The sequence below is a fragment of the Crotalus tigris genome, unplaced genomic scaffold, assembly GCF_016545835.1.
Source record: "Crotalus tigris isolate CLP2741 ecotype Arizona unplaced genomic scaffold, ASM1654583v1 scf7180000024472.5447098, whole genome shotgun sequence".
Classification (NCBI taxonomy): domain Eukaryota; kingdom Metazoa; phylum Chordata; class Lepidosauria; order Squamata; family Viperidae; genus Crotalus; species Crotalus tigris.
In genome coordinates this window covers 5186084-5198338 of record NW_024100643.1, presented here as the reverse complement: position 1 = coordinate 5198338, position 12255 = coordinate 5186084, and the positions used below count along the sequence as shown (strand labels likewise).

Sequence of the window (12255 nt, the reverse complement as noted above, 5' to 3'; positions counted from 1 at the left end):
GCTTTATGATTTAAGTACTTCTTTGTGATTTAAGTATTTATTTTAGATATAAGTCTTAATAATATTTAATATTTATTTTATTTTAGATATAGATCTTAATCTAAAATAGATTTTAGATATAGGTCTTAATAATATTTCTTAAATGTTATTGGCCATTCTGTTTTAGCTGTGATCTTCAGTTGGATTTTAATGAGTTGTTGTGTTCACTTTGATGTATATTATTATTTTGCCTTGTGCATAGTTATAGGCACTGAAAAATAAAACAACTGCTGTTGCTATGTATTCAGCTCTGTGAAGGCAGTCTGATTAATATCATTGATGAAGCTCTATGTTCTATAGATCTCATTCAGCTTTTTAGCGTCCCTGATTTTTGGCATCTTTGCCAGTTGAGCATTGGTGTGCTCAGGGGCAGGCAAGGGAAAGGGGGCAATGACAAAATGAACTACCATAGTGCTTACACTGTGACATCACAATATATACCATTTTGTTATCATGACTAGGATCAAATGCCAATGCAGCTGAGGTTTTCATTAATTTATTAAATGCATGTGCTACCTGACTAACAGCAAGTGTGGGGGACTTTTAGTTCCCCTCCTCTCCAAAAGTGAGTTTCAGACCACTTGGCATTCTAATATTTTTTTGTTGAAAAGGTATGACTGGCAGGTATTTATCGTGTTTTAGGACCCTAGTAACCTATGTCACAGATTCATCTTAAATCCTAAATCTCTAAGGCAACATTTTTTAAAAAATGTATTTAGCTCTCCACTTCTTCAGACATACACTCTTTGCGTGTTTATTTCTTCATGGGAAGCTAACTTTCCTGATGTCTCTTATTCCAAAATGCTTTGTCTCAGGATGTCCCTCATTTAGAAGCTTTCCGACCCTCATTTTAGAGTCCAGGAGTTGAAAGGTATGGTTTACCATAGCTGGTAAAGATACACACACATTTAAACACAACCGTAATTGCAGCTTCTAAAAATGGTACCGTGTCTTATGTGCTGTCGTTACAATGGTGCTTCTTTTTCCAACCAACGTGGCTCTTTGCGCTTTTGAATATTTATGGATCCTTGCCAATAACATTTTTTTTCTTTTATTACTTAAAAAAAAACAAGTAGGAAGATGCCTTAAGGATTTAAACAAAAAGCTACAATGGGTCTAATAATAAATCATAAAAACATATTCTTATATTTTGAAATGCTTCTTGTTATCGTTACAAGGAATCTTTGCAGTTTCCATTTAATTTTTTGCAGCAGAAGTGATCAATAAAATAATGGAATGGGTGGGGAAACTGAATTTATCAATATTGAAGTCACATCTCTAATAATAAAATAATGGTCTGTGTCATAAGTAACATTTTATTTTCAATTAAAACAACTTTAAAGTACTTTAAAATGTGTTTATTCGTGTTAAGTTCGTATGCTGCAGTCTATCCTGACCATACAAATCTTGACATTCTGACAGGGTTAATCTACATAGTACTGTTTAGAGAAACAAAGCAGATATGTAGATACCACTCCATGTGTACATAGCTGCAATATTTAGAGGCTAAAGAACCAGAATATGGTAGCGAAATGTTTCAGCTCAATGTATTGACTTAAAGGAAAGTTCCCATTGAAGTGATATTTATATCAGTCTTTCCCAGATTAATGTACTACTGATTTCTATGGAATTTCCAGGACAACGTGTTGAAGATAAGGTTCAAAAGTTTCTGTTGCAATCAGTAATAAGTACAGATATCTGGACTGTGAGCTTTGTGTGTGGAACAATTCATACATGCAGTTCCCATCCATAGGAATAAAGAAGTGGACAGAGACACATTGGTGGGTCAAAGAACTCAATATACACACATTAGAGTCCTCCAGCACAGAAGAAGCTGTTTAATCATAGGAGTATCTCATGACTTTTCCCTTCTACTTTTCTTTTTTATTAATTTTGCAATCTCTCCCCATTTCTTTAGCATGTTTTCTAAGCAGGAGAAACTGCAGTGGTACCTTTAAATCACTTTCTTTTTTTCACTTTACATTTATATCTATTTTTTAAAATTAAATAAGTTATTCCAACTCTCTGAAATGGAGAAAGAAGTGGAGGAAGGCAAAAAATCATTCAAATTTAAGCAAATCATAGTATAACCAACATTAATGGATATTTAATGAAAGCTCCCATAATCTCTAAAAGTTTGCTTTGTTCATATTTTAAGAAGAAAAGCTATTTAGAAAGAAATGCATGCTTTGCTCTATATCACCCTCTGGTGCCCCACCTTCATAGATGCTTTATTAGCTTATGCAGAAGTTCCAAATTCCAGCGTACAATTTTCTGTAACTGCGTGCCTTTGGATATTCGATTTTTGCAACACTCTTCTTCTGAACTTTCCTGCAGTTCCTACTTTCCCAAGAAACTTGCCTTCCTTTTTCCTTTTCCTTTCCCCCCATGTACATTCCCTCAGTTCATATCCCTTCTAGTCCACCCTCTTCTTGAAAAGCACACTGGCAAATGAAAACTTCCACTAGTTTGGAAGTTAACATGGTCCATTCTTTTGAGACTGAATAAAAAGGGGCTTGGCTTGGCTTCTCAACTTTGTGGGAGTGGGTGCATGCATGTGTGTCTGTGCGTGGTGTGTGTGTCTGAGGGTAGACTGCATTTGCTGATTGGCTGAGAGGCTGGCCCAAAATCCAGCCCCCCCCCTTCAACACTCAGAAGCAAGCGAAGAAGGGATCCACCTCTAGGACATTGGACCATATAAAAAGGGAACCTAAAAACTTGACAGAGTCAGTAGGAAGTTTCTGCTGGGGTCTGGAGTGGAACTACATAAAGCAGACCGTCCCTGTATGACTGGACACTAAAGCAGAACCCAGGATACAAAGAGTCTTCATGTCTAATATTTAGACATGTTCAGCTTTGTGGATTCCCGGTTACTGCTTTTGATAGCAGCAACTGTTCTACTCACCAAAGGCCAAGATGAAGAAGATGGTATGTATGGTCCTTTATCTTCTTTCACTCTGTTAGCCTCTGTCATCTGTTTTGCTGTAACTGAAATTCTTGTTATATCTGCTGTAATTTGAAAGGTAGAGAAATACATCTGGGCGAAGAAAGTACATGTGATAATAAATTCTGAGACTTTGTTGTTAAGAGGGAAAGATCAGTACATCTCCTTGACCTTCCCGAAGCTTTTAAGACTGCCTTGAATGCAGGGAAAGAACTTTTTGGAAGACTGAAAAGAAAACACTTTATTTCACCTGTCTTCTTTTATATCCATGATAGTGCAGTATTTAATGGAGAACATGAACCTTTCGAAAAGCAAACTTAAGCAGCTGTAGATAGCCTTAGGCATGGTAGAGGGTTTTTTTTTTGTTTTGTTTTTTGTTTTGGTCCCCCTCTCTCCTTTTTTTCTTTGCCTTGGGGAAAAACAACAAGTTGGACCAATTCAAAACCTTGCCCCGCCTTCTTGCCAAGTTCAGTATAGCAGAGTTTGTGAGAGGGAATGGGAGTGGCTGTCATCGGAGAGGGACAAGAAAGGGGTATTCAGCAAATGATGGAAAAGTCATTGGAAAGTTGCTTAGAAAACTAAAGCACAAAGATTGTGAGCCACCGGAAGTATAGAAAGTAAGCCTGTTGTAGTATCTTGCTGAAGAAGCCTCACAAAACCATTAAGTGTGTGTGGGGGGGGAGGAGGGGACTTTGAAAATGATTCATAAGTAAAATGTTTCAGCAATCTATAAAGCACAAAAGTCTAGACATCATTTCACAGACAAAGCCTTTTGGACGGCGAAGGTTTCAAGGGACTTATCGCCTCTAATCAAAAATATCCAGTAGTGCCATCTAGTGGCCATGAAGAAATTATCTTGCTTTTGGCTACCAAGCCATTCCGAGGTAGCCTTCCAACTGGGTTGTGGGGGTGGCCTTGAAAGGAATCGACATCAATCAAAGTGAGACTCTTTCTGGAGTCAAGGATTAAATATGCCTGTTGAACACCATTCCTGCCCACTTTGGAAGGAAAGAAAATTGACATGCCTTAAACAGAGAACTTTGGTGACGTCAGATCTCAAATTGTGGACATTTTGCTGCCATCTTGTGGATAATTTGTAGTTTTATTGCAATGTTCAGGGAAATTTTATTTTCCTAAATCTCTGTGGACCGTTTTCTCTTCTTGCTTTTTTAAAAAAGCATTTCCTAGAAACTACTTACTCTCATCTTGTTATTTCTCATCCACTGGTGCAAAATGAAATAAATATTTTTCTGGTTTGGGAAGTCTGACATTGAAACTATACATTCTTTTTTTAAAAAAGGAAGTATTCGATTTTAAAAGCACCTGGCTCTGTATCAAGATTTCTAATTATGGTGTTCTTTTATATATATTTTGAAATGACATGTATTAGAAAAATTATTTATTTTGGTTTTCTCCTTTAATTACCACTCTTGGCCTAGCTAGATCTACTCTATATAACATGCACAGAGCTAACAAAATATTTCATCCAAGTCCATTGCACCTGCCTTGTGGAAATTGCCTTGCATGGCTCTCACACACTATGCCTTCTCTCTGAAATTCCTTTGATCCAATTTCCTAAAAGCACACGTTACTGATAAGAAACCATTCCTTCCCATTCATGAATCATCTTTCGATTCAGATGCCATTTTTGTTTTTCTCTCTCCTTCTCTCTCCTTCTCCCCCATCTCTTTTTTTTTCTTCAAAAGATTATTAATTTATTTTTCCTTGCCTTGTGTTTGGTTTGGCTTCGGTGCCAGAATGCTGAGGTTACGAATTGGATGTAACAACTGGCTAAGGTTTTGTTTAAATTCCAAAGCAACTGGAAAGAGTTACTGTGAAGTGAGCTCGCTTCCTGTGTCATAGAACTGTGCTTGATGAAAAGCAGATGAGGTTTAAAAAACCCCACAGAGAATCAAGTCAGAACAGTTCAAAAAAAGAAAGCAAATGCTGAGAAAAACACCAAAACACTCATGTGTTGTTCAAGTGGCACTGTTCTTAAAATGCCTTCCATTTTTCTATCCTTGTTAGCCCTTGGCCCAAAGAACAGCTGTTCACATCTGCATCTTGTTTCTTTTATTGTCATCTTCTACAGTAGAACCTGGAAGCTGCACACACAATGGAAAAATCTACAAAGACAAATCATATTGGAGGCCTGAAAAGTGTGTGTTGTGCCTGTGTGATCATGGTTACCCCGTATGTGATGTCATTGTGTGTAAAGATATGTCAAACTGTCCCAATGCTATATTTTCTCCAGGCGAATGTTGTGCAGTTTGTCCTGGATCCGGTATGAGCTACAGTATATCTCATTCCTATCTACTTTATCATCCCATCCCATTTCTCTGCTTTCTTCTGACAGCCGGAACTGTCACTCATACATTCTCATATATTCTGGTAGTTATCCATTATTAGTCCATTTTAGTCAAAACCATCCACCATTTACTTGAAGTACTTAAATTAACTTCAAATTATGTATCCATTTCTATTCTTCTTCTTCACTTGCAAAAAAAATCATCTAATTTTAAAACTAACCAGCCATGCCTTTATGAACCAATCATCTTTTAAACATTCAGTTTAACATTTATTTATCCAACAATCTGTTTGTCATCTATATAGATACTTAATACTGTGTTTTCATTTGAAATACTAATGGCAAATCATTGTTCTTTCCCAAGGCCACTTTCTGATCTCTTTCCATCTCAATCTATTCATTTGGATTTAATATAAATATTTATGAAAATCATTTGCAGGCAGGGAGAAAGCTGGCAAGGGAGATAACATCTATGAATCTAGGCAAGATTTGAGGAAAGTGAAGCTTGGCCAAGATGCTTTCAGGCTACCATATCAAAGCTTTATTGCATAGCAAAGTAGCATGTCATGGAAAGGAAATTGGGTAGTACTTTATTTTTCTGAAATGTGTGCAATTTGAAATCTGCTGGCATTAATAATCATATATAGTATTTTCTAATTAGGCCAATGATCATAGGAGTTTCAATGTTCTATTATCTTTTGAAATTAACGGGATTCATCCAGCAGAAGACTGGGAATCTGATAAGCATGTTTGACGCATAAATTTCATTATATTAAAAATCTCGTGACAGAAAGGAAAAATATAGAAGCTTATAAAAACAATTCAACTGATCACAGTTTCTGGTTCTTAATACTCTTTTACATTTTACATTCAAGATTCTATTCCTGCTTACCCACAAGTCACCGGTGTAGAGGTAAATTAATTATTATTTTCTCTGTTTTTGCAATCCAAATTTCAATTTTTTAGCTATGTCATTGTTTTTATTCATGTAGCAATATGAATAATCACTTTTTTTTCCCTTTCATTTGGCAGGGTCCTAAAGGAGATCCAGGCCCCAAAGGAGATAGGGTAGGTATCTACAGGTTTGGCTGATTGTAGTTCAACTTTAAAGATAAAAACATAAAAGCCATGTTCAAAAGTATGACAAAACATTATGTAATACTGCAATGTAATATTGGAGATTGGTAATTTGGCCTATAATTGCTCATACATATTTGCTATATTTTTATGATTTGTATTACAAACACACACTATTCTGCCCATAAAATATTCAAAGTGAAACTAATTTATGGCTACATTTGTTGCACCTCATCCAATGGGAAGTATGCTCCAGTTTCATTGACTTGCTATAACTTTCTAAAATAAAATTAAAATCTCATGACATTTTTAATATTTCACTTTAGGTTTGTTTAAATATATACATGACTTTTACATGGGTTACAAGGGTTGTTACTTTTACAGGATTACTATTATTTATTTTTTTTTTTTAAATTCCAATCCCAGTTGTAGTCATTTTTTTTTAAGGTTTATGGGCAATGTTAAAGTATCCTCCATCCAAATTTTGCAGAGCTGTAGGGAATTTTCAACAAGTTCTGATCTTGCCCGTGAATGAGAATGTACTTTCATAATAGCAATGTCTGACTTCTTGCTATATTTATTTTCAGGGACTTACAGGCCCCCCTGGCAGAGATGGCATCCCTGGACAAGTCGGTCTTCCTGGACTTCCAGGCCCCCCTGGTCCCTCTGGCCTTGGCGGAGTAAGCAACATTAACTTTGTTATTCCATTTACTTATGTGGCATTCATGTTTAAGTACCTGTTCACATGTCCTCCTTTCACTCTTTCCTCTGCTAGAACTTTGCTCCACAAATGTCTTATTATGATGAAAAATCTGGTGGTGCTGGTCTTGCTGTTCCTGGCCCAATGGTAAGTGTTGGTGTTCTTCAATTTTTGGGGGAAATGCTAGTTGAGGGGGAAGGGGTGACGGAGGAGGAGGAGGAGGAGGAAGAAGAAGAAAAACATTGAAAGCTGCTAATCAATATATACTTCAAGTTATATGATGGGAATGAGTTGAATCTTTCTGGTTCAATAATTATTAAGGCCAGAAGGTGAATCTATGGAGATATAGACACAGATGTCCTCAGAAGAGTTCATTGAAGAAGCAAGAGTTCACGTCTGGTGGGGTTTATTTTGTAGGAAAAAGTATTGCAGAAAAGCAGTGGAATTAGACAGGAAATTCAAGTAATGGGTATTCACTCATTTAATTAAGGCCCATAATGATAGCATGTTTGATTTATAATAAAACTTTATACAACTAGCAGAGGCACTTTAGTTACAAAAAGCAGATCATTGCAATCAGTGGGATTTAAGACCATAATGTTACAGTGGCTTCTTAAAGATTATAATTACATTGTCTTCTTAATGGAATGGAGAATTGCAGTTAAAGACAATAGCTTGAATTTAAGCTGTGATTATTATACTACATTTTTTGTAATAAAAAAGTAATAGGAACAACCACGGCTTAAATTCATCCTTTAATATAGTTTTAAGTGAAGCAGAAATGTACAGCCTACTTTTCTGAAAAGAAGAAAGCAATATTCATATGTTTTGCTCAAGAGGGACTGATGCATTTTGCCTTATGCTTCACCTTAAGCAAAAGCTAATGGCAACTCACCCATCACTAGAGAGATTGCAAATTATATTTAACTGTTAACAGAGCAATTATAAAATGCATTTTTGAAAATCACTGTGAAAGTTGAAACTGGGCCATGAGTTATGAAAAGATTGCTTAGAAAAGACTGAAGGAAGTTAATTTAGAAAATGATATACAAGGCCAGGCTTCCTCAACAAAACAGTCCTACAATAAATATATGGTTAATGAACATTTCAAAATGATCAAACAAGATCAGGCCAATATGATAATTATATAGACTTCAAGAACATAGATATCCACCGAGGGGAAGGAGAAATTGTATCAATTCAGTTTAAGCTGACTATTTATTTCTTGGTGGTGTTTAGGGTCCAGCTGGTCCCCGTGGTCTTCCCGGGCCCCCTGGTGCTCCTGTAAGTATTTTCTGTCTTCCTTTTTAAGAATGAACTTTCCATAACAAAAATATGTAAATTTGGTACTATATTCAAGGGGAATGTTTCAAAATCTTTTTATTCCTTCCTCTCTTTTCAAGAGCAGAGACTTTGTAAAAGTGAGGACTGCCATGTTGCAGACAACAAGAATTTTATGCCCTGCTCAGCTATTAATATCAGTCACACATATTCAGAATTAGTACAAAATTTCTGCTTAAATTGTCCAGAATCCCATACAGAACTGGAGGGGAGTTTTTTTTAGCGCAAAGGTGTTAGTAGCAATTTTCTGTGGAAGGCCTACTATTATTTACAAACTTTGCAGACAATCCACAGTTGCAAACAAGTAAAGAAGACGTTACATTTGTTTCCCTCTATGATATTGGAGATGCCACCTTCCTTGTACAATTTTAAACAATACGCATTCATTCAGAGAAACAAACATGAAACATCATTTGCTCTGCAGAACTTGCTTATTGTAGATAAATAAATAAACAAGTCTTTCTTAAATCCATTCCTTCTACACTAAATCTAATCCTAATATGATAGGGGGATTTAATTCCTCTTTGATCTGCTCTCTATTTTCTCAAATTTTGCTTCTTTTTATTTGCTGCACAGTCAACCATTCAGCCTCAGTGATCTTTGGGTCAACATATCCCTAACAGAGATTTGCAGTCTATATTAGAATAATGAAAATGGAGCGAAGAGAAATTCAGTAAATTAACAGTGTGGGAAAACAGTCAGCTTCACAGATGAAAGGAATTGTTTCATGCCTGGCAAACTGCAGGACTAAAGATATGAAGGCAGCAGTCAGAAATGGAAATGAAAGGTCCACGGCTGAAAGTGTCTATAGAGATTCTCAATCATCCAGGTCATGTTGTCCCAAAGGTGCTTTTCAAAAGGCAGCTGGATTTTCTTTGTTTTTTTTCCCTTGAAGATGTTTTGCTTCTCATCCAAGAAACTGAAGAAACATCTTCAAGGAAAAAACAAAGAAAGACCAGTTGCATTTTGAAAAACACATTTGGGACATGGCAGAAAATGTTTATGGATCGTCAGTAATGCAGCCCAGAACAAATAGGGGTGTTCTTTGGAATTGCTTTCTTTTTAACATATATGTCCCTATTTTAAACTTCCAGGGCCCCCAAGGTTTCCAAGGTCCCCCTGGCGAGCCTGGAGAGCCTGGTTCTTCTGTAAGTATTACTTGATGTTCTTTTGCCTTTTGGAGGTGGATGGGGGAGCTGCTATGATTATAGCCAGCCAGAACAGTCTTCAATTTTTTTCCCTTGCACTTGTCTTTTTTAAATTTATTCTTTATTACCTAGAATAGTCTTTGAATGTAAACTTGCTAGAGAAAGGCTTCTGTTCAAGTCTGTTCTTTAAGATATCAGCAAGGTTGTAAATAGGAGCCACAGATGTATTAATTCTAATTTTAATGCCTTTGTTTTTTTTTCTCAATAAATTATCTAGGGTCCAATGGGTCCTCGTGGTCCAGCTGGTCCACCTGGCAAGAATGGAGATGATGTGAGTGACTATATTATTCTTTGTGGGGGGGGAACCACCCATTTTTTCTCTAATTATCCATAGATAGAATATACACCTTCCAAGCAAATCTGACAAATGTAAAGGCTTCTCTGAATCTACAAGTTTGAGGGAACTGATTTATGATGTATCAGTCCTGTCTTGTCTTCTGAAAAAAATGCAAGTCTAGCAGTAGAAAAGAAGAGCAAAAATGAGTTGGAGGGTCTCACTTCTTTTCCTGGAAACTTTCTCTTGTTCTCTTTAGTCCTTCTATTATGCATTGCAATGAATGGCAGATGTCCAATTTTACTACATCCTTGATCTTGCCATATATCTTATATTAACAACAAAAAAATACACTATTAAACCATACAAGGGGCAGTCTAAGATGCTAATTCCTCAGTTGGTATTTGTGGAGTTCAAGTAACTTAACAAGCTAGAACTTCTTAATTAGTGCACAATTTCTTTTCTTTCAACTTTTTGTTTGCATTGTCAAGATCAGAGATCTCAGACTTCAAGACGTAACTTTTTATTGGCTTCTGCAAATCTTAAAGATCCATTTTGCAGATGAGAGAATTTAAGTCCTTTTAAAAAAATACTCTCTGATTTCTTAATTATCACTGTTTTAGCAGTAGCTTAGTTTTTTTTCTGCCTTCTTTCTCCAAGGGTGAAGCTGGAAAACCCGGCCGTCCTGGTGAGCGTGGTCCTTCTGGCCCACAGGTAACATGTTTTGTCAATAGATGTAGGAGGGAATGATGGGTTAGTTAGCCAGAAATTGCTTTGTTATGATGAATCATATATTGTCCAACTACCCAAACACAAATCTAGTTTTGATCATAGAAAGGCTAATACAAAGCTTTAATAATGAAACGGTTTGTGAAAAAAATGGAATCTCACATGTATGTATCAGGACAGTTGAAAGACTGGGTTAGAGAAGATAAGCTCAAGTATTGAAATCTCCATTTTGGTAGCAATATTTGGTTTCTAAATAAGAAATAAGAAAAAAAATCCCTTTTTTCAGTTTATTGTCATAGATAAGTGTAATTGTAGCAGGCTAGTCTTGAAATGGAGATCTGACTAAGGCCACCTTCTGAAAAGTGAATTGTCATAATTCTTCTCTTTCTTTATTCTCAAAAATGTCTTGCTTATTTCTTTCAGGGTGCCCGTGGCCTTCCTGGAACTGCTGGCCTCCCAGGCATGAAGGGACATAGAGTAAGCAGGCTTCAATCATTCAACATCCAGCATAGTTCATAAATTCTACAATTCAAAATCTGCCAAAGCTAAATTACTACTTAGATTGTGTATGCATGTCTTCTGAAGATTTTTAGGAATTGCACTTTTCAAAATGTTTATAATGTTTGTAGTCATTGCCAGAAAGCATTTATTCCATCATTCCTGGCACTCATCATGGCCACAAATATAGACCACATAATCAAGTGAACTTAGGTATATACTATAGCTTCATAAGTAGAGAAGTCCATTAAACAGATTCTTTTAAAAAAAATCTAGCTAGTTTCTAAAAATTGGACATTGTTTATCTTTGTGGTTCCTAAGAATTCATCCATCCTGGGACTCACAATACCCAAAGTCATTTAGCATTTAGTTCCTGTAACTCATTTAAATGATGTTTCTAATATAATATAGATAGTTTTTGACTTATAATCACAATTGAGCCCAAAATAGTTGTTGCTAAGGGAAACATTTGTTAAGTGAATTTTACCCGATTTTATGACCTTTCTTGCCATAGTCATTAAGTGAATCACTGCAGTTGTTAAGTTACTAACATGATTGTTAAGTGAATCTGGCTTCCCCATTAACTTTGCTTGTAAGAAGGTTGCAAAGAGTGATCACGTAACACTTGGACATTGCAACCATCATAAACATGAGTCAGTTGCCAAGCAACTGAATTTTGATCACATGACCATGGAGATGCTGCAATGGTCATGTGTAAAAAACAGTCATAAGTCACTTTTTTCAGTGCCGTTGTAACTTTGAACATTTTGTTTTGTTTTCTAATCTCTCTGTTCTTTATCCTTATTATCTATTAATAATGAATACACACTATCCCCATCTTCTTTAGGGATTCAGTGGTCTTGATGGTGCTAAAGGTGATTCTGGTCCTGCAGGCCCTAAGGTAGGTGTTCATTTTAAGTACGTGCCTTTATTTGATACAAAAATCCACCTCCGTCCATTTTAACAACTGGTATTGACATTGCTTCTTTTCTTCCCTTCCAGGGTGAACCTGGCAGCCCTGGTGAAAATGGTGCTCCCGGACAAGTAGTGAGTATATATTTTCATCATTCTTTGATCCATTGCTCTAAGAAATATAGTCTATATACTAATAGAGTAATTTACATGAACAAATCTGCC

The 12255-nt window shown here is 36.1% G+C and overlaps 1 protein-coding gene across 2 annotated transcripts in view; it reads left to right on the top strand.

Annotated features, from left to right (window-relative positions):
* The first annotated feature begins 2753 nt into the window (after positions 1 to 2753).
* COL1A1 (collagen type I alpha 1 chain) overlaps positions 2754 to 12255 on the top strand; it is a 39683-nt gene continuing 30181 nt past the window's right edge. The window contains exons 1-13 of one of the 2 annotated variants that reach the window (XM_039333155.1): positions 2754 to 2967; positions 5076 to 5267; positions 6167 to 6204; positions 6324 to 6359; positions 6956 to 7048; positions 7144 to 7215; positions 8308 to 8352; positions 9504 to 9557; positions 9835 to 9888; positions 10552 to 10605; positions 11044 to 11097; positions 11966 to 12019; positions 12121 to 12165. In XM_039333155.1, the coding sequence (XP_039189089.1) occupies positions 2886 to 2967; positions 5076 to 5267; positions 6167 to 6204; positions 6324 to 6359; positions 6956 to 7048; positions 7144 to 7215; positions 8308 to 8352; positions 9504 to 9557; positions 9835 to 9888; positions 10552 to 10605; positions 11044 to 11097; positions 11966 to 12019; positions 12121 to 12165 (873 nt within the window). In that variant the 5' untranslated portion in view covers positions 2754 to 2885. The remainder of the gene's footprint in view (positions 2968 to 5075; positions 5268 to 6166; positions 6205 to 6323; positions 6360 to 6955; positions 7049 to 7143; positions 7216 to 8307; positions 8353 to 9503; positions 9558 to 9834; positions 9889 to 10551; positions 10606 to 11043; positions 11098 to 11965; positions 12020 to 12120; positions 12166 to 12255) is intronic. The other variant, XM_039333156.1, reaches the window with a different exon arrangement.